Source organism: Oncorhynchus clarkii, chromosome 7 (genome assembly GCF_045791955.1).
Source record: "Oncorhynchus clarkii lewisi isolate Uvic-CL-2024 chromosome 7, UVic_Ocla_1.0, whole genome shotgun sequence".
In the NCBI taxonomy this organism is placed as follows: Eukaryota; Metazoa; Chordata; class Actinopteri; order Salmoniformes; family Salmonidae; genus Oncorhynchus; species Oncorhynchus clarkii.
The window spans coordinates 66603866-66624070 of record NC_092153.1 but is presented as its reverse complement, the minus strand read 5'-3'; the positions used below and the strand labels follow the sequence as shown (position 1 = coordinate 66624070).

Sequence of the window (20205 nt, the reverse complement as noted above, 5' to 3'; positions counted from 1 at the left end):
AAAGCCCCCTTTACTGTCTCAAATAGATGACCAATCAGCCTGTTACCAACCCTTAGTAAATGTTTGGAAAAAATTGTGTTTGACCAGATACAATGCTATTTTACAGTAAACAAATTGACAAGAGACGTTCAGCACGCTTATAGGGAAGGACATTCAACATGCATGGCAGAGAAATTGATAATAAAATTATTGTGGGGGCTGTCTTGTTAGACTTTAGTGCGGGTTTTGACATTATTGGTTATAGCCTGCTGCTGGAAAAACATATGTTTTATGGCTTTACACCCCCTGCTATATTGTGGATAAAGAGTTACCTGTCTAACAGAACACAGAGGGTGATCTTTAATGGAAGCCTCTCCAACATAATCCAGGTAGAATCATGAATTCCCCAGGGTAGCTGTCTAGGCCCCTTACTTTTATCAATCTTTACTAACGACATGCCACTGGCTTTGAGTGAAGCCAGTGTGTCTATGTTTAAGTATGACTATATACAGTATTTCTAAAACTAAAAGCATTGTATTTGGGACAAATCATTCACTAAACCCTAAACTTCAACTTAATCTTGTAATGAGTAATGTGGAAATTCAGCAAGTTGAGGAGACTAAACTGCTTGGAGTAACCTGGATTGTAAACTGTCACTTCAAAACATGTTGATGGAACAGTAGCTAAGATTGGGAGAAGTCTGTCCATAATAAGACACTACCTTGCCTTCTTAACAACACTATCAATAAGGCAGGTCCTACAGGCCCTAGTTTTGTCACGCCTGGACTACTGTCCAGACAAGTGGTCAGGTGCCACAAAGAGGGACTTAAGAAAATTACAATTGGCTCAGAACAGGGCAGCACGATTAAATGTACATGGAGAGCTAACATTAATAATATGCATGTCAATCTCTCATGGCTCAAAGGAGAGGAGAGATTGACTTCATCACTACTTGTTTTTGTGAGAAGTATTGACATGCTGAATGCACAGAGTTGTCTGTTTAAACTACTAGCACACAGCTCGGACACCCATGCACACCCCACAAGACATGCCACCAAAGGTCTCTTCACAATCCCAAAGTCTAGAACAGACTATGGGAGGCACACAGTACTACGTAGAGCCATGGCTACATGGAACTCTATTCCTCATCAGGTAACTGATGCAAGCAGTAGAATCAGATTTAAAAAACAGATAAAAATACACCTTATGGAACAGAGGGGACTGTGAAGAGACATACACACAGGCACAGACACAAGCTTACACATACACATGATAAGACACGCACTCTACACACAATCGAATCCCCGAGCTGACAAGGTAAAAGTCTGTCGTTCTGCCCCTGGGCAAAGCAATAATGCACGAGGGGGTGTGGTATATGGCCAATATACCACGGCTAAGGTGCTGTTCGTAGGCACGACGCATTAGCCATATACCACAAACCACGAGGTGCCTTATTGCTCTTTTATTTTTTTAAACTGGTTAATAAGGTAATTAGAGCAGTAAAAATAAATGTTTTGTCATACCTGTGGTATACGGTCTGATATACCACGGCTGTCAGCCAATCAGCATTCAGGGCTCGAACCGCCCAGTTTATAAAGACATTCATATATTTGGAATTTATTTAGCATTGTTGAGTATTCATATCTGATTGGCTTGAAGGGCATTCTAGAGCGTGCATTATTTCCCTATAATGCATGTTATATCAGCATTGTAGAATTCAATGGCTATAGTTCATTCTTACATGTTTTATATTCAAGCTGCTTTTGAAAGCAAAAGTTGAATTGAAAACAGTATTGGCATTGTTGAATTCAATTTTTATAATAGCAACCTAGGACTGATGGTTTGGTTAGCTAACGTCTGTTTGTTTGGATACCAAGGCAACTACTGTAGCTATCTTGTAAACTTGGTAGCTACCTCAGTGGGTTTCGAACAAATTTCTACCGGCAAATGAACACATTTCTAGAGCAAATGAGTTAAATTATAGCTATGGTATAAAGGGATAATCAACTCGGGGCTCTATGTATTCTCCGCTAGGGCGTTGTGGAACACCTTTAACGTCGTTCATTATTTTCCATAGAATGCATAGCCCCTCGTTGATTATCCCTTATGTAGTGGCGAGTTTCTGTAGAGATGGCATATTCAGCAGCAATCATTGCACTTCTTCCGGCTAATTTGCTTCATTGCCTGTTGCTGTGTCTGCTGCTGGGGTGTGGCTGAATACTATCACGCACGCACACACGCACACACACAAGAGATGCACCAGGGGCCCACACACACAGGAAGAGTGACAGGAAATTATATATGTTACATATTCACACTGTGACCATGAGTTACTACTAACTTTAGCCTAGCTAGAGGAGTAGATGGGCACATTCCCTCTGTACTAGAAATGCAGAGTACATTGATAGGGAAGTTTAACATTACACAGTGTACTGCACTACGTTATTTAGAAAATGTTTAAGATTAAGAAGTTTGTCATGACAAACAGTGTTACATGAACTTCTCTATAATGTCTACAACAATGGATCAGAGCTAGGCAAAGTTGATCAACATCAGTACCCTTATAGCCTATACCAGTGAACAAAACTGGTCGACAGGACATCAATTCAACTGCAAAACTGGTTGAGATTATGTATTTATAACCGGGTAAGGTTCAGCAACAGCATGTAGGGGAGAGTGGGGTAAGTTGAGCCCTTTTTTACATTCAGCATCACTCCTTTAAGGGAAATATAGTATTCTTTCTAACATGTATATTTACATATACACTGATATACAAAACATGACATAGACTGACCAGGTGAATCCAGGTGAAAGCTATGATCCCTTATTGATGTCACTTAAATCCACTTCAAACAGTGTAGCTGAACGGGAGGAAACAGGTTAAATAATGATTTTTAAGCCTTGAGACAATTGAGACATAGATTGTGTACCATTCAGAGGGTGAATAGGCAAGACACAATATTTAAATGCCTTTGAACGGGGTATGGTAGTAGGTGCCAGGTCCACCGGTTAGTGTCAAGAACTGCATCGCTGCTGGGTTTTTCACTCTCAACAGTTTCCCGTATGTATCAAGAATAGTCCCCCACCCAAAGGACATCCAGCCAACTTGCAACAACTGTGGGAAGGATTGGAGTCAACATGGGCTAGCATCCCTGTGGAACACTTGACACCTTGTTGAGTCCATGCCTTGAGGAATAGAGGCTGTTCTGATGGCAAAAGGTTAGCTTGTCAAAAAAAGTGGTCTCTTAACCCAGGTATGGGTTAAGTTGATCTGCAGGACAGGGTAAGTTAAGTCGCATACACTTTTCTGTACAGAATTAAATATTACCACTACGGTCTTTAAAAAAAACATGTCTATCTTTATTTCCAGAACACAATTCAACACAATCCCAATCGTGTTTTGTCTTTTTATATTTTTAAGCATCTTAATACAGGCTTAACAAACGTAAAAAAAATGTTTAACATAGGCCAGGCCCTGTTATTACTGTACCTCATATCCCAGAGATAATGCTTTGCATTACGCCTGGAAAGAAAACACTTTAATATGCTCAACTTGCCATTGGCTCAACCATTAGCTCAACTTACCCCATAGCCATTGGCTCAACCATTAGCTCAACTTACCCCATAGCCATTGGCTCAACCATTAGCTCAACTTACCCCATAGCCATTGGCTCAACTTACCCCATAGCCATTGGCTCAACTTACCCCAACGCAAACATTTTTACTATATTAGCCCACCCAGCTACAAGGATGCACGTTCATGCTAGGTTAAGAACCTCTTATTGAAGCCTACAGAGACCCCAACTGATGTATAGAACAATCTTAAAAGTATGTACTTTGGTTTAGATACAAGCATCATGAAACCTCTAACACAATAAATTCATTTAAGTTGCTTACCACTTTCCCCATGTGGTTTCATCCTTCACAGACTCCATGAAATGATGACTACTTCCTAAATATTTGGTCAAATTATTCAATTTGTGTATGGTTTTCTAGAAACAAGGGTGGCTCAATTGAATTTACCCCTTTTGCTCAACTTCACCCCACTCTCCCCTATGAGTGAGATGGTTGATTGAAAGACCAGCCACACCTTCAACTAACATCTATAGCTACTATCTCCCATCGGTGAAGAGGTGGTGTCCAGCAGCTAATGTGACTGATTACCTCAGCTTTCCTTCAGAAATTTCTCCGATGATCAATCATAGTTTGAAATTGAATGTTGATTGTGAAATAGAAATCACAAGAGAAAGTGGTGTGTATGTGTCAGACTACTTCCTTATATGCTTCCTTAGTGTAAATTGATTGTTTCTTGTTGATAACGTGTTGATCACTACTGTGCTTGCATCCCAAATGGCACACTATTCCCTATAGGCCCTGGTTAAAAGTAGTGCACTATAAGGAATGGGATGCCATTTAGGACGCACTCCTTTATATCCTATACAGGGAGCCTGCTATTATCTTTCTTTTGCTCACAGTTGAGTCTATATTAAATGGTCATTCATTTATATCCTGAACGTCTATTTGTGAATATCAAGAGAATATTCTCTCAATATATTTTCCTATTCATTACAAATGCTTCACTGCTTTGTTTGACAAACCCATGTATCACTCTCTCCCTCTTTATCCCTCTCCTTATCTCTCTCTCCTTCTCCCGTACACTCCAATCAAAATATACTTTCAACCCCTAACATACCAGATATATAACCTCAATATGGTGAGAATTTATTTCAGCAACACTCTTGTCATACTGCCCACTACCCCTCCCCCCACCACCAATACCACCATCCTCTTTTTTTACCCACAATGTTTCCATGGCAACCTCAGTTAGCGAAGAAGAGAGCCCTTCCAAGTGTGAGAATATCTCTTTGTAAGGCACGGCAAGCTGATGATAGTTCTTGGGTAATACTGTATGGTTCATACTCCATGATGCTATACTGTAAATGTTTGATCCAGCTTTTTCATTACCGATTCTTCTTCGATTAGCTTCACTTGAAGTAGGCTATGACCACTGTAAATGTTCTGACCTTTTTTTTTAAGAGCAGAGGCTTTCCAACTGCTATTGCTAAGAAATACTATCAATAAACCAGTGGAAAATGCATAGCCTGATGACTCAAACTAAATTATTCCACTGCTCTATGCTCGCTACATTCTTCAATCTGAGATTGCCATCATTGAAGTCGTTTGTGGTGACGAGGGGCGTTGTACAAAACAAAGTCATCAGCGATTGGATCGTCTATAACCAATCAGAGTGTCAAAGTCAATGACACGTATTCAAACCGCCTCTTTACCCACGTGTGTTGTAGCTCTTGCCCAACCCATTGGTTTCTGGACCAATCAGATGGTCCCAATGTGTAAGCATTCTGTGAAGCGTTGGGGAGGTACTCAGATCTAGACTCATTGCTTAGAAGAAACTAACGTCCGTGGGCGTGGCATAGAGTTTGATCAGAGCAAGGAGTCTGGGTAGTCAGGAAAGACTTTAAGGGTGTGATATCTATCAAGAAATTACACACATAGATGATCAATTGGACTGCCCAGAATTTGACTTTCTAACATATTTTAATGAAGGGCACAAACACATGGAAAGGTTAACATGCTCAGTGAGCATTATAAAGGACAGATTACAAATTGTGCATCCCAAATAGCGCCTTATTTCCTACATAGTCCACTATTTCTGACCAGTGCCCTATGAACCCTGTTCAAAAGTAGCACACTATATAGAGAATATGGTGCCATTTAAGACGCAGACAAGACTATAAGGCTAACAGGGACCTCATTAACCAGCGGTCCTTTAACTGAAGCATCATTATGAGCAACATAGTAGAAAGAGTGAGATGGGAGAGACAGACAGACAGACAGACAGACAGACAGACAGACAGACAGACAGACAGACAGACAGACAGACAGACAGACAGACAGACAGACAGTGTGTGAGAGAGAGAGATATAAAAAATATATGAGGAATTAGTAAAAATGGGAGAATGAAGGTATTTAAATGTCTTAGAGCTAGAGGGCAGTAGAATGGGGTGCTGTGAAATCCATGCAGAGTAGTAAAATAATCCAGTGCTTCTTGTCTCCAACATGTATGTAATCACGCACGCACACACACACACGCACGCACGCACGCACACACACACACGCACACACACACACAATGGATTGCCGGGGAAGGGTGACACACTCACTCATCTGTTGAGATGGCTGACAGTCTGGTTGTGTGGCCCAAGACAAGTTGCAGGGATGTATTGCTGCTTGAGGAATGCTCCGAGAGCCACGACAGCCAGTAGCCAGTCTGTAAGATAGAGAGCTCTTATAGAAGGGCTGTAAAGCAACCTTTAAAGGTTGTTGAAAGATTGATGGGGAAATGAAGCCATCTATTCCCTTTACACCTTAAACTGGACTGGAGGTAGAGAGGAAAGTCTGGATATTCACACCCTCCTCCCATGAGAAGTAGGAGCAAAAAGCATCTGTGATAGTTTGGAATAAATTATATTATTTTATTTTAAAGGGGGAAAAAATACTATTTGAATTACAAATGTGAATCAATTACTTTTATGACTGAAATACCACAATATTGATGCACTGTAACATGAATAATGATATATTGTTCCATCTTCTCTCCTCCACTTGCAATGAGTAACCAAGATGCCACGAGTGTCGAGAGAGGGCTCTAGAGCGATCCACCTCACCCAGCCCCAGCCCCTGTAAGAACCTCCTGTGTCCCACTCCTCTACCCACCACCCACTACACTGATCTCAGCTACCCGACCTGACCATGCCCACCTCCGGCCTCCTCTGTCCTGGGCTCTGGGCCAAGGCTGCCCCATGGTGGTCCCTCCACCTGCTCCTCTTTGACTTGCTCGTTCCAGAGGCCCTGCCCAGCCCTAACAACAGATTCCCTCCTTCCACCAAGAGGGAGATCACCATCGATGGGGACCTGGTGATCGGCGGTCTGTTCCCGGTGCATGAGAAGGGCGAGGTGGCGGAGGACTGTGGGAAGATCAACGAGCAGAGAGGGATCCAGAGACTAGAGGCGATGCTGTTAGCGCTGGATGAGATCAACGCGGACGAGCGGCTGCTGCCGGGACTCAGGCTGGGAGCCCACATTCTAGACACCTGCTCTAAGGACACCTACGCTCTGGAGCAAAGCCTGGAGTTTGTACGAGCCTCCCTCACCAAGGTGCATGAGCCGGGGTTCATCTGCCCAGACGGATCCAACCCCATCCAGGATGACGTCCCTCTGGCCATATCTGGAGTCATCGGGGGCTCCTACAGCGACGTGTCTATCCAGGTACGTTTCTCATAGGAATCTATTCATTAGCTGGTTATGACTGTGTCCAGTTATTTCTATACAGTCTATGGTCTATGGTCCACACAGTTACTTTTACACACTTTTACACCTTGTCGACTCACATCTCACCCATAGCAGTCTAAGGTGTCCCCATTGTGTCATTTTTTTGTGATTCATACTATGAATGAATCCACATACAATGTGATTTTTTATTATGCCTATATGACACATTACAAACAGTTGACCGTAAGGTAGGCTACCCGTACCCACCAGCAGATAGGATGACTAAGTTTCGTTCAGGTTCTTTCAGTCATCACAGATTCCAAAACGAGCCTTGGACAATGCAGATATGCAGTCTTTTTACATGTTAGCCACACAGAATTATTCCTTTGCACATTAGGTATCTGGTGTTGAATTCTTTTTTTTTTCTGTGCCTATGCCTGCATACAGATGGATCTTCATTTGAGGTTTAAAAAGGCTTCTAAAGTTTGTAATTTCCACTTTAAAATGTCAGACTTGATTTGCCCTAACACAAAATGTATCAACCCCTACAAAAAATGGCCATGAATTATAATCCACATAATTAATAATATAATTCATTCATAATTCCTGTTGTTGCATGATTATTGTCCTGCTGTAGCAAACTGGCCAAAATGAAGATCCTACAACTGTATAGATATATGTCAGACATGCCGGGAGAGACGTGTTGCTTACAGGATGTTGATGCTGACATTGATCAGTATTCAGGTTTCACGAGCGGCAGAGAGAAATGGAGCTGAAACAGAGAGATTGAATAGAGCTCTGAGCTCTTGCTGACAAATCAAAGCTCTCTAACTAATTGGTTCCAGCTGAGATGTTGTCGTGTTCCTCTCCATTAGTCAGTACTCCACATACTGCTTTTGTTTGTGTGTGTGCGTGCATGTGTGCCTGTGTGTGTGCTTGATTGTGTGTGTTTATGTTTGAGTGGGTTGCTGTGTCTATACGTGTGTACACTATGTCTTTGACATGCTGGCATCCTATCCCCAGCTAGTGGAAGTGGATGGCATCCTATCCCCAGCTAGTGGAAGTGGATGGCATCCTATCCCCAGCTAGTGGAAGTGGATGGCATCCTATCCCCAGCTAGTGGAAGTGGATGGCATCCTATCCCCAGCTAGCTGCCTACCTCCGCTGAGCCATAGGAACTTTCCTCCAGCTCCAGCTTTAACAGTTTTGTTTGGCTCTGGTCGGGCTGGAATAATTATCAATCTGGGAGGCTTGCAGTAGCTGCCTGCAGTAGGTGTTTAAAGCTCTCCTCCGCCACGGCATTCATTCACAGGGACCTCCATCACATTGTCAGCGCGATAACTTCCATCCGCAACGCGGGGAACGTTGACCTTTCTCCACACCTATGAAGAGGAGCCTGCGGCGACATGGAGTCAGAGACGTAGCTACTTAATTAATGCCTGTTCTCCACTCCCAGGGTTTAGGCTACTGTAATTACCCATGATGCACTAGGCGTAAAGGAGAGGAGGCCAGCGTGAATAATTGTATAATTCAGAGACGGGCGTTACACTGGGAGGGACGTTGTTAGTTATTGATTATGTCAACGATGGGGCTGATAGAGAGGTGTGTGTGTATGCGTTTGTGTGAATGTTTGTACATGTGGGCGTGTGTGTATTGCTTATGATGAAGTGATCCCACAGACAGAAGTGTCATCATGGAGTGTTGCAGCATGTCTGCTACAGAATCCATCAGCACCATGCCAGTCAAAACATGTACGGATCAGATCACAATATGATCACACTTATGAGCTGTGACTTCATGGGGAGGCTTTTGTAAAGTGCCAAGGCTTGGTGAAACATAGTTTGCTTCCCAAATGTCACCCTTTTCCTGATGTAGTGCACTACTTTTGTCCAGGGCCTATAGGGCTCTAATCAGAAGTAGTGCACTACATAGGGGAAAGGGTGCCATTTGGGAAGCCGACGTAGTCTACGAGAAGTTACTTCTGGAATGATTTATCAAGTAAAGTATTCACTTCTGCCATGCTTCCTAGCAAGCGCTAAATGACGAGTCTTCACTGGACGTTATAACAAATCCCTTGATAGATGACTCTCTGTCAGATGTGATGAGGCAGAGCAGTAGTTTCTATTTGCTTAATGAATGATAAAGCTTCTGCTCATGAAGTCATTAAGTTATCCGGAAAAGGATCATTCACTATGACATCCTCCAGCGACTGCATTCTTTTATTTTATTCTGTATTCTATTTCTAACTTTTAAGATTTATGCTTGCGTTCAGTGTCTATATAAAGTGCATTCCGGTCTATACCTCTCAGTGTGGTACTTTACAGAAACACCAGACTACACAGCAGGGACTGCATTATACACTCCAGTCTAGTCAATTGAGGCAGCAGTGAACACAAAGCCTCACTACTGAGAGAGTAGAGATTTATGGATCCCCGGCCCCTTTTGTGGTCAGTGACAGTCAGTGACAGGAGAGCTGAAAGGAAGTGGATACTTCACCGTGTGTAAGAAAGGGTGACGAGAGGGACACTTTACTAGACAGTCACCAAAGGTTTTGGGAAAAACTGAGCTTTTGAGTGTTTCCGTATGGATTAGAATTAGAATAGATGCTTACAGTACTGTCATAATGTAATTGGGGTTCAATGTTCTGTTGGCAGTGGCCCTATACTTCCAGGTTCCTTTTATTGCCTCACTCCTTTTTGAGTAGTGATGACTGAGGAACCTGTGGTGGGTTTTGTCAGAAGGAAGGCTTATATACTCAGTCCCACTGTGTCTCAGAGGCAGAGATGTTTGTATATGTGTTTATGTTACTCAGTAAGTCCCACTGTGCCACAGAAATAGAGGCAGGTATGTTTGTATATATGTTTATGCTTACCCAGTCTGTCCCACTGTGCCACAGAATCAGAGGCAAAGTATAGTGTGTGAGATGGACACCACCAGGGCCAGTGGGGGTTAGTGATGGCACCAGAGGGGAAGGCTGCAGTCTTATCGGCTCTTAACCAACCATGCTATTTTGTTTGTTTTTTCACGTTGTTCCTATCTTGTTTTGTACATAATGTTACTGCTACCTTCTCTTATGACCGAAAAGAGCTTCTGGACATTAGAACTGCGATTGCTTACCTCAAACTGAACGAAGAGTTCTTCTTCAATGAGTCGGACGGGGGGGATATAATACAGACACCCGACCAGGCCCAGGTCCCCGTCATTCTCTGGAGAAGGAAACAAGAGATTTTGCGGAAAGAGATCAGGGTGCCTTGTGAGGATCAGGCGACGAGTGGCTAATCTGCCCTTGCCTTCCGTCCTGCTAGCTATTGTTCAATTACTGGAAAATAAATAGAACGAACTGAAAGCACGTTTATTCTACCAATGGGACATTAAAAACTGTAATATCTTATGTTTCACCGAGTCGTGACGGAACGACGACATTAAGAACATACACTCTATTGGCAGGACAGAACAGCAGCCTCTGGTAAGACACGGGGTGGGGGCCTATGCATTTATGTAAACAACAGCTGGTGCGCGATATCTAAGGAAGTCTTGAGGTTTTGCTTGACTGAGGTAGAGTATCTCATGATAAGCTGCAGACCACACTATACCGAGAGAGTTTTCATCTGTATTTTTCATAGCTGTCTACCAATGCTGGCACTAAAACCGCACTCATTGAGCTGTATACCGCCATAAGCAAACAGGAAAATGCTCATCCAGAGGTGGCGCTCCTACTGGCCAGGGACTTTAATGCAGGGAAACTTAAATCAGTTTTACCTCATTTCTATCAGCATGTTAAATGTGCAACCAGAGGGAAAAACATTCTAGACCACCTTTACTCCACACACAGAGACACGTTCAAAGCTCTCCCTCGCCCTCCATTTGGCAAATCTGACCATAATTCTATCCTCCTGATTCCTGCTTACAAGCAAAAATTAAAGCAGGAAGCACCAGTGACTCGGTCTATAAAAAACTGGTCGGATGAAGCACTGGAATATATTCCGGGATTTTTCAGATGGCATTGTGGAGTACACCACATCAGTCACTGGCTTTATCAATAAGTGCATCGAGGATGTAGTCCCCACAGTGACTGTACGTACATACCCCAATCGGAAGCCATGAATTACAGGCAACATTCGCTCTGAGCTAAAGGGTAGGGCTGCTGCTTTCAAGGAGTGGGACTCTAACCCGGAAGCTTGTAAGAAATGCAACTATGTCCTCAGACGAACCATCAAACAGGCAAAGCGGCAATACAGGATTAAGATCGAATCGTACTATACCGGTTCTGACGCTTGTCGGATGTGGCAGGGCCTGCAAACTATTACAGACTACAAAAGGAAGCACAGCCGCGTGCTGCCCAGTGACACGAGCCTACCAGATGAGCTAAATAACTTCTATAATCACTTCGAGGCAAGTAACACTGAAACATGCATGAGAGCATTAGCTGTTCCGGACGACTGTGTGATCATGCTCTCCGCAGCCAATGTGAGTAAGACCCTTAAACAGGAGAACATTCACAAGGCCACAGGGCTAGACGGATTACCATCACTTGTACTCCGAGCTTGCGCTGACCAACTGGCAAATGTCTTCACTGACATTTTCATCCTCTCCCTGTTTGTAATACCAACATGTTTCAAGCAGACCACCATAGTCCCTCAGCCCAAGAACACTAAGGTAACCTGCCAAAATGACAACCAACCCGTAGCACTCATTTCTGTAGCCATGAAAGGCTGGTCCTGACTCACATCAACACCATTATCCCAGAAACCATAGACCCACTCCAATATGCAGTTCCTATGGCTTAGCGGAGGTAGGCAGCTAGCTGGGGATAGGATGCCATCCACTTCCCTTTCACACTTGGACAAAAGTAACACCTACGTGAGAGTGCTATTAATTGACTACAGCTTAGCGTTCAACACCATAGTGCCCTCAAAGCTCATCACAAAGCTAAGGACCCTGGGACTAAACACCTCCCCCTGCAACTGGATCCTGGACATCCTGAAGGGCCGCCCCCAGGTGGTAAGGGTAGGCAACAAACATCCGTCCACGCTAATCCTCAACACAAGGGCCCCTCAGGGGTGCGTGCTCAGTCCCCTCCTGTACTCCCTGTTCACTCATGACTGCACGGCCAGGCACGACTCCAACACCATCATTAAGTTTGCTGATGAAACAACAGTGGTAGGACTGATCACTGACAACGATGAGACTGTGTGGTGCAAGGAGAACAACCTCTCCCTCAACGTGATCAAGACAAAAGAAATGATTGTGGACTACAGGAAAAGGAGAACCGAGCACGCCCCCATTCTCATCGATGAGGCTATGGTGAAGCAGGTTGAGAGCTTCAAGTTCCTTGGCGTCCACATCACCAACAAACTAACATGGTCCAAGCCCACCAAGACAGTTGTGAAGTGGGCACGACAAAAGTGGGCACGACAAAACCTAGAAGATTTGGCCTGGGTCCTCAGATCCTCAAAAGGTTTTACAACTGCACCATCGAGAGCATTAATTGAGGGTAGAAGCTGCATCCCTGCGTGGTATGGCAACTGCTCGGCCTCCGACTGCAAGGCACTACAAAGGGTGGTGCATACTGCCCAGTACATCACTGGGGCCAAGCTTCCTGCCATCCATGACCTCTATAACAGGCGGTGTCAGAGGAAGGCCCAAATAATTGCCAAAGACTCCAGCCCCCCCCCCCCCCCCCCCCCCCCCTCCCCGGAACGCTGGTACTCTGTTATTATCTATGCATAGTCACTTTAATAACTATATTACCTCAATTACCTCGACACTGGTGCCCCCACACATTGACTCTGTACCGGTACCCCCTGTATATAGCCCTGCTATTGTTATTTGCTTCTACTCTTTAATCATTTGTTATTCTTATCTCTTACTTTTTTGTAGGTATTTTCTTAAAACTGCATTGTTGGTTAAGGAAGTAAGCATTTCACTGTAAGGTCTACACCTGTTGTATTCGTATGTGACAGATAAAATTTGATTAGCTTTTTATTTGATTTGATTTGAAATGACACCCCTGGAGAGCTCTGCCCATAGAGTTACAATATAACACTCATTTAGAATGTTATTTAGTTCTGTGATTCTGCCTGCATCCTTCAGAGGAATAGCTTTGCTTTTCCCATCTGTGGGGTGCAACAGGGCCACATAGAAACACAGAATCTTGGCACAGACCTGTCCACCTGACTAGGGATGGGGGGATGATGCAGCGATGCTGCCTCAGCCTGGATGCCTGTCACTGGTGCCAACTGCTGCCTGAGAGGGGGTTGTGTGATGTGCTGGCCTTCTGTTTGTGCTATTACCCAGTCATTTACTGCCCAGATTAAAAGCATTTTGCATCCCAAATGGAACCATTTTGCATCCCAAATGGAACTCCCTATTCCCTTTATAGTGCGCTAATTTTGACCATAGCCCTATTAAAAGTAGTGCACTATATAGGGAAAAGGGTTCCATTTGGGATGTATCCATAGGCTATAACAGGACACTCAGACAGAGAGCACATGGCATAGCATCATTCCGTATAGATTAGCTGTTTTTTCTCACACTGATGTGAAAAGGTTGTATGGCCATCTGGATGAGACTTGGGGTGAAGCATCACTGATGACAGGATCCCGTTTATACCTGGTTCTAACATGCGTCAGTTGTCCAGATCTTGTCCACATTCTGATTGTGCCCACATTTGTCGACAGGTGTAGAGAAGCAAAATATTAATTGTGAACTGATTGTGATTAGATCTTCCTGACCACCTCCAGAGGTACAATACCGGTCAAAAGTTTTAGAACACTTACCCATTCATGGATTCTTCTTTACTGTGAAGACATCAAACTATGAAATAACACATATGGAATCATGCCGTAACCAAAAAAGTGTTACACATATCAGAATATATTTTATATTTGAGATTCTTCATATAGCCACTCTTTGCCTTGAGGACATCTTTGCACACTCTTGGCATTCTCTTCACCAGCTTCATGAGGTAGTCACCTGGAATGCATTTAAATTAGTATGTGTGCCTTGTTAAAAGTTCATTTGTGGAATGTATTTACTTCTTAATGCGTTTGTGTCAATCAGTTGTGTTGTGACAAGGTGGTGGATATACAGAAAACAGCCCTATTTGGTAAAAGACCATTTCGCTACACCATTTCGCTACACTCGCATTAACATCTGCTAACCATGTGTATGTGACATATACAATTTGATTTGATTTGATTTGAAGTCCATATTATGGCAAGAACAGCTCAAATAAGCAAAGAGAAACGACAGTCCATCATTACTTGAAGGAATGAAGGTCAGTCAATCCGGAGTGAACTTTCTGGATTCTTCAAGCACAGTCACAAAAACCATCAACCACAATGATGAAACTGCCTCTCATGAGGTCCGCCAATGGGAATGGAAGATCCAGAGTTCTCTGTTGCAGAGGATAAGTTCAATAGAGTTACCAATTAATATATGTATTTATATAGGCCTTTGTACATCAGCTGATATCTCAAAGTGCTGTTCAGAAACCCAGCCTAAAACCCAAAACAGCACGCAATGCAGGTGTAGAAGCACGGTGGCTAGGAAAAACTCCCTAGAAAGGCCAAAACCTAAGAAGAAACCTAGAGAGGAACCAGGCTATGAGGAGTGGCCAGTCCTCTTCTGGCTGTGCCGGGTGGAGATTATAACAGAACACGGCCAAGATGTTCAAATGTTCATAAATGACCAGCATGGTCAAATAATAATAATCACAGTAGTTGTCAAGGGTGCAACAGGTCAGCACCTCAGGAGTAAATGTCAGTTGGCAATTCATAGCCGATCATTCAGAGTTTCTCTACCACTCCTGGTGTCTCTAGAGAGTTGAAAACAGCAGGTCTGGACAGGTAGCACGTCCGGTGAACAGGTCAGGATTCCATAGCCGCAGGCAGAACAGTTGAAACTGGAGCAGCAGCACGGCCAGGTGGACTGGGGACAGTAAGGAGTCATCAAGCCAGGTAGTCCTGAGGCATGATCCTAGGGCTCAGGTCCCCGAGAGAGAGAAAGAAAGAGAGAAAGAGAGAATTAGAGAGAGCATACTTAAATTCACTCAGGACACCAGATAAGACAGGATAAGTTTGAAACCGAGTCTGCGTCTCTCACATGGGTAGGCAGACCATTCCATAAAAATGGAGCTCTATTGGAGAAAGCCCTGCCTCCAGTCTGTTCCAGACTGGAAGTGTAGTCAAAGAAGCATCTTTTACGAATATCCTTGAAGTGTAAACAAACCCTGACAGCAAAAGCTTATAAATCTTTCTGTGACGGTTCTCCCGCCCTCTAAAAATAAATCACACCGGCCAGTTGAGCTAGTAATTGTGGGTTATGATACCTCTACAATTGTTCCAGAATTAAGATCATGGTGTTGGAATCCAAGTGCCTACTGACATTGTGGTCGGATGCCACAGTTAAATCGAAATTAGATAACTCAGAGAAGTATGAGAGAAAAAAGGGTTTTCCAGATAAATCGCTAGCAAGGAAGTGCAGAAGATGTCCGAACTGATGCATAGCTTTAAAGCATGAGCGAGGCCACTTCCACGATTGCAAATCATTCGTAGTAAAACAAAGAGCTGACCTTTTCCCAACATGTTCAGTACATATGATTATCTGCCACTGGAGAAGGCAGGTCTTTCTCAAACAGCATTGTTGTGGAAGTTAGCGTTGCGTTAAAATAGAGGTGGAGACAACTTCACAAAATAGCAATGTCAAAGGTTACTTACAATACAAGATGAAAACAATATAAAGTCAACGTATGTTAACGTCCATGTGTAAAGATCAAACCTGTACAGAAACCTTTTTGGATAAATGCATTGAACCATTCGGAGATGGTACTCTAACTTAACCGGTTTCTGTTTCTGCTGTGTGTATTGGTGCCTAAGTGTCATTTTTATTTATGCTGTGCATTAATTGTAATTGTACACATTCAGATACTCAGCTCGTTTGTCTGTCGACTTTTTGAGTGATGGGAAAGTTTCACAGAATATTTATATGTACGGCTGTGAACAGGTTGAGGTTATCGGGACAGTATTACACCAAGTCTTAAAACATTGGATAACAAAAGTAGGCTGTAATTATGAGAGTATACAACTATTGACTATAAAAGTGTGTTATTTTCTGTCAATTTATATAGCTTGTGTCATAGGGGTAGGTCCAAGGCAGGTTGGATTCATTTGCATATAGGGAGGGACCATGGAATCTGGTCTCAATGCGAACACAGTGTGCAGATAAGAGACACATTTTATTACCATTTCTAAAACTTTTTGGGGGATCCTGGATGCTAATGCTTCCAAGCCATGCTGTATTGGCCGTCACAGACACACCTATTGTCACATCCGTTGTCGGAATGAGACCAAGGCGCAGCGTGGTATGCATACATTCTCTTTCAATGAATGAACACCGAAAACAACAACAAAATGAACAAACGAAACGTGAAGCTATACAAAATAATGCTGACTGGCAATTACACATAGTCAAGATCCCACAAACACAAATGAGGAAATGGCTACCTAAATATGATTCCCAATCAGATACAACAATAAACAACTGCCTCTGATTGGGAACCATATCAGGCCACCATAGAAATACAAAAACATCTAGATGACCCACCCACCCAAGTCACTATCACGCCCCAACCAACACAGAGAAAAGACAGCTTACTATGGTCAGGGCGTGACAGTACCCCCCCCCCCCCCCCAAAGGTGCGGACTCCGACCGCAAAACCTGTCTCAATAGGGGAGGGTCCGGGTGGGAATCTATGATGGATGACGCAGGGTGTCGGGAGCAGCTCCGGTGCGGGACGAAGTACCCACTCCGCTCCCAGATACGTCTTCATCCATGGCGGCTCTGGTGCGGTGATCATCGCCGGAAGCTCCGAACCGTGGGTCGTCGCTGGAGGCACCGGATCATGGATCGTCACCAGAGGCTCCGGACTGAGAACCCCTGCTGAAGGCTCTTTACTGCAGATCGTCGCTGGAGGCTCTGGACCACCGACCGTCGCTGGAGGCTTCGTCGCTGGAGGCACCGGACCGTGGATCATCGCCGGAGGCTCTGAACTGGGAACCCCCGCTGGAGGCTCTGGACTGCAGCTCGTCGCTCTGAACTGGGAACCCCCGCTGAAGAAGCTCTGGACTGGGAACTGTCGCCGGAAGCTCTGGACTGAGAACTGTCGCCGGAAGCTCTGGACTGTGGAGGCTCACTGGAGGCCTGATGCGTGGGACCGGTACAGGTGGCACCGGGCTGAATTACACGCACCTCAGGGCGAGTGCGGGGAAGAGGCACAGGACGTACTGGACTGTGGAGGCCCACTGGAGACCTGATGCATCGGACCGGTACAGGTGGCACCGGGCTGATGACATGCACATCAGGGCGAGTGCAGAGAGGAGGCACAGGACGTACTGGACTGTGGAGGCGCACTGGAGGTCTAGAGCGCAGAGCTGGCACAACCCTTCCTGACTGGATGCTCACTCCAGCCCGGCAAGTGCAGGAAGCTAGCACAGGACGCACTGGGCTGTGAAGGCGCACTGGAGACCTGATGCGTGGGACCAGTACAGGTGGCACCGGGCTGATGACACGCACCTCAGCACGCCTGCTCTACAGAGCTCTCAACGCCAGCATCTCTCTCCGGAATCTTGCGTCGAGCTCCTCACTCGACTCTCTGACTGGCTCTGGTTCATTCCTCGGCTCCGCCGACTGCTCCATGTGCCTCCTTCCCCAAAAATATTGGGGTTTCTGTGGCCTTCCTCCTCGACGTTGTTGCTGTCCTCTCATGCTCCTAGGCGACTCCCGCCAAGGAAGGCGATCCTGTCCTGCCAGGATTTCCTCCCAAGTCCAGGATCCCTTCCCATCCAGGATCTCTTCCCAAGTCCAGGATACCTCCTCCTCCTGGGCACGCTGCTTGGTCCTTTGTTGGTGGGATCTTCTGTCACGTCCGTCGTTGGAATGAGACCAAGGCGCAGCATGGTATGCTTACATTCTCTTTTAATGAACGAACACCAACAAAATGAACCACCGAAACATGCCGCTATACAAAATAATGCTGACAGGCAACTGCACATAGTCAAGATCCCACAAACACAAATGAGGAAATGGCTACCTAAATATGATCCCCAATCAGAGACAACTTTAAACAGCTGCCTCTGATTGGGAACCATATCAGGCCACCATAGAAATAGAAAAACACCTAATTGACCCACCCAAGTATTATCACACCCCAACCAACACAGAGAAAAAAACAGCTTACTATGGGCAGGGCGTGACACCTATGCCAGCTACAAGAAACAAATCTCGATCAGGTAGTGTCCGGATCATCTTGATTGGATGACAACAACCACATGTTAATGCAAGGTGTAACTATGGCCTAAATGACACTTAGTTCAGGTGCCAAATGATGATAAAAGCATCTGAAAAGTTTAATGCCATTATCCTCTTTAGGTTTTATGAATTGTGCTGTTACTAACCAACAAGTAGAAACATTTAAAAGAAACATCTGTTTGGAATTTACTTATTCATGGGTGCAAATGATAATGGCATAGCCTATACATTTTATAACATTATTAACATGATGCGCTTTATATGAATTATGTTGCTACTGTAAACCACCACAACTAGAAATTGAATCTGTATGTGTGGTTGTCACGCCTTGGCCATAGAGAGGCTTTTTATTCTCTATTTTGGTTAGGCCAGGGTGTGACTAGGGTGGGCGTTCTGTTCTTTTTTCTATGTTTTTGTTCTATGTTTTGTATTTCTGGTTTTGGACTGGTATGGTTCCCAATCAGTCAATCGTTGTCACTGATTGAGAACCATACTTAGGCAGCCTGTTTTCCCACTATGGGTTGTGGGTAGTTATTTTCTGTTCAGTGTGTTTTGCACCTGACGGAGATGTGTCGGTTGTTCCTTGTTGTATTTAGTGTTCAGTTTATTAAAATAATGATGAACACTTACCACGCTGCATCTTGGTCCTCACCTTCTTCCACCAATGGTCGTTACAGTGGTGCTCTTAGTGGTCAGAGTTGGGGCTATTTCTACAGCACACTCTTACTGCCCATACCTGTCTTTCCACAGTACCTGACAGACGTCTACTGAGGTGGTCTGTTTGTATATGTAACGGCTTTCCTCTTCCTCTTCTGAGGAGGAGTAGCAAGGATCGGACCAATACGCAGAGTGGTAAGTGTTCATCTTGGTTTTTAATAAGAATAATGAACAATGAACAAAACAATAAACAACATCGTGAAAAAACAAAACCGAAACAGTTCCGAGTGGAACAAAACACTGACACGGAAAATAATCACCCACAACTCAAAAGTGAAACCAGGCTACCTAAGTATGGTTCTCAGTCAGGGACAACGATTGACAGCTGCCTCTGATTGAGAACCATACCAGGCCAAACACAGAAATCCCAAAACACAGAAAAAGGAACATAGACAACTAAAGCCCTGACCATACTAAAACAAAGACATAACAAAAGAACTAAGGTCAGAACGTGACAGTATACTAGTTTGAGCATTCTGTGGTCATGTATTTGTATTCAGACAGAAGGTTTTGTGTGAACTCCTCACAAGTAAACACCATACTCCATGTGAATAGTCGTGAAAATATTTATATTTGTCAACTTAAATAAACCTTTACATATTTACATAAATGTCTTAAAGCAGGTGCTGGATATTAATAAATAAATGCTGCAAATTATATTGAGACTCTGCACACTCTATCACATAATCACATATCTCCCAAAATTAAACAGGATTTATAGCAAGAAAAAACTATGGGAACATAGTCGGTGATTTATCAGTTCAGTAATATGTATTTCAATAAACCCAACACAGACACTTTTTTGAAGGCGCATCCACACTCATGAAACTTTCTTTGCGAACTGTTTTGTAATCCACATATAGGGATAATCTGACAGATAAGGAACACGATCCAAGTGCAAAGTAGTAA

General features: G+C 44.0%; 1 protein-coding gene across 1 annotated transcript in view; it reads left to right on the top strand.

Moving 5' to 3' along the window:
• The first annotated feature begins 6633 nt into the window (after positions 1-6633).
• The window catches only part of LOC139414410 (metabotropic glutamate receptor 2-like), a 52334-nt gene continuing 38762 nt past the window's right edge, over positions 6634-20205 (top strand). The window contains exon 1 of the mRNA XM_071162321.1: positions 6634-7266. Coding sequence (XP_071018422.1) covers positions 6751-7266 — 516 coding nt within the window. The 5' untranslated portion in view covers positions 6634-6750. The remainder of the gene's footprint in view (positions 7267-20205) is intronic.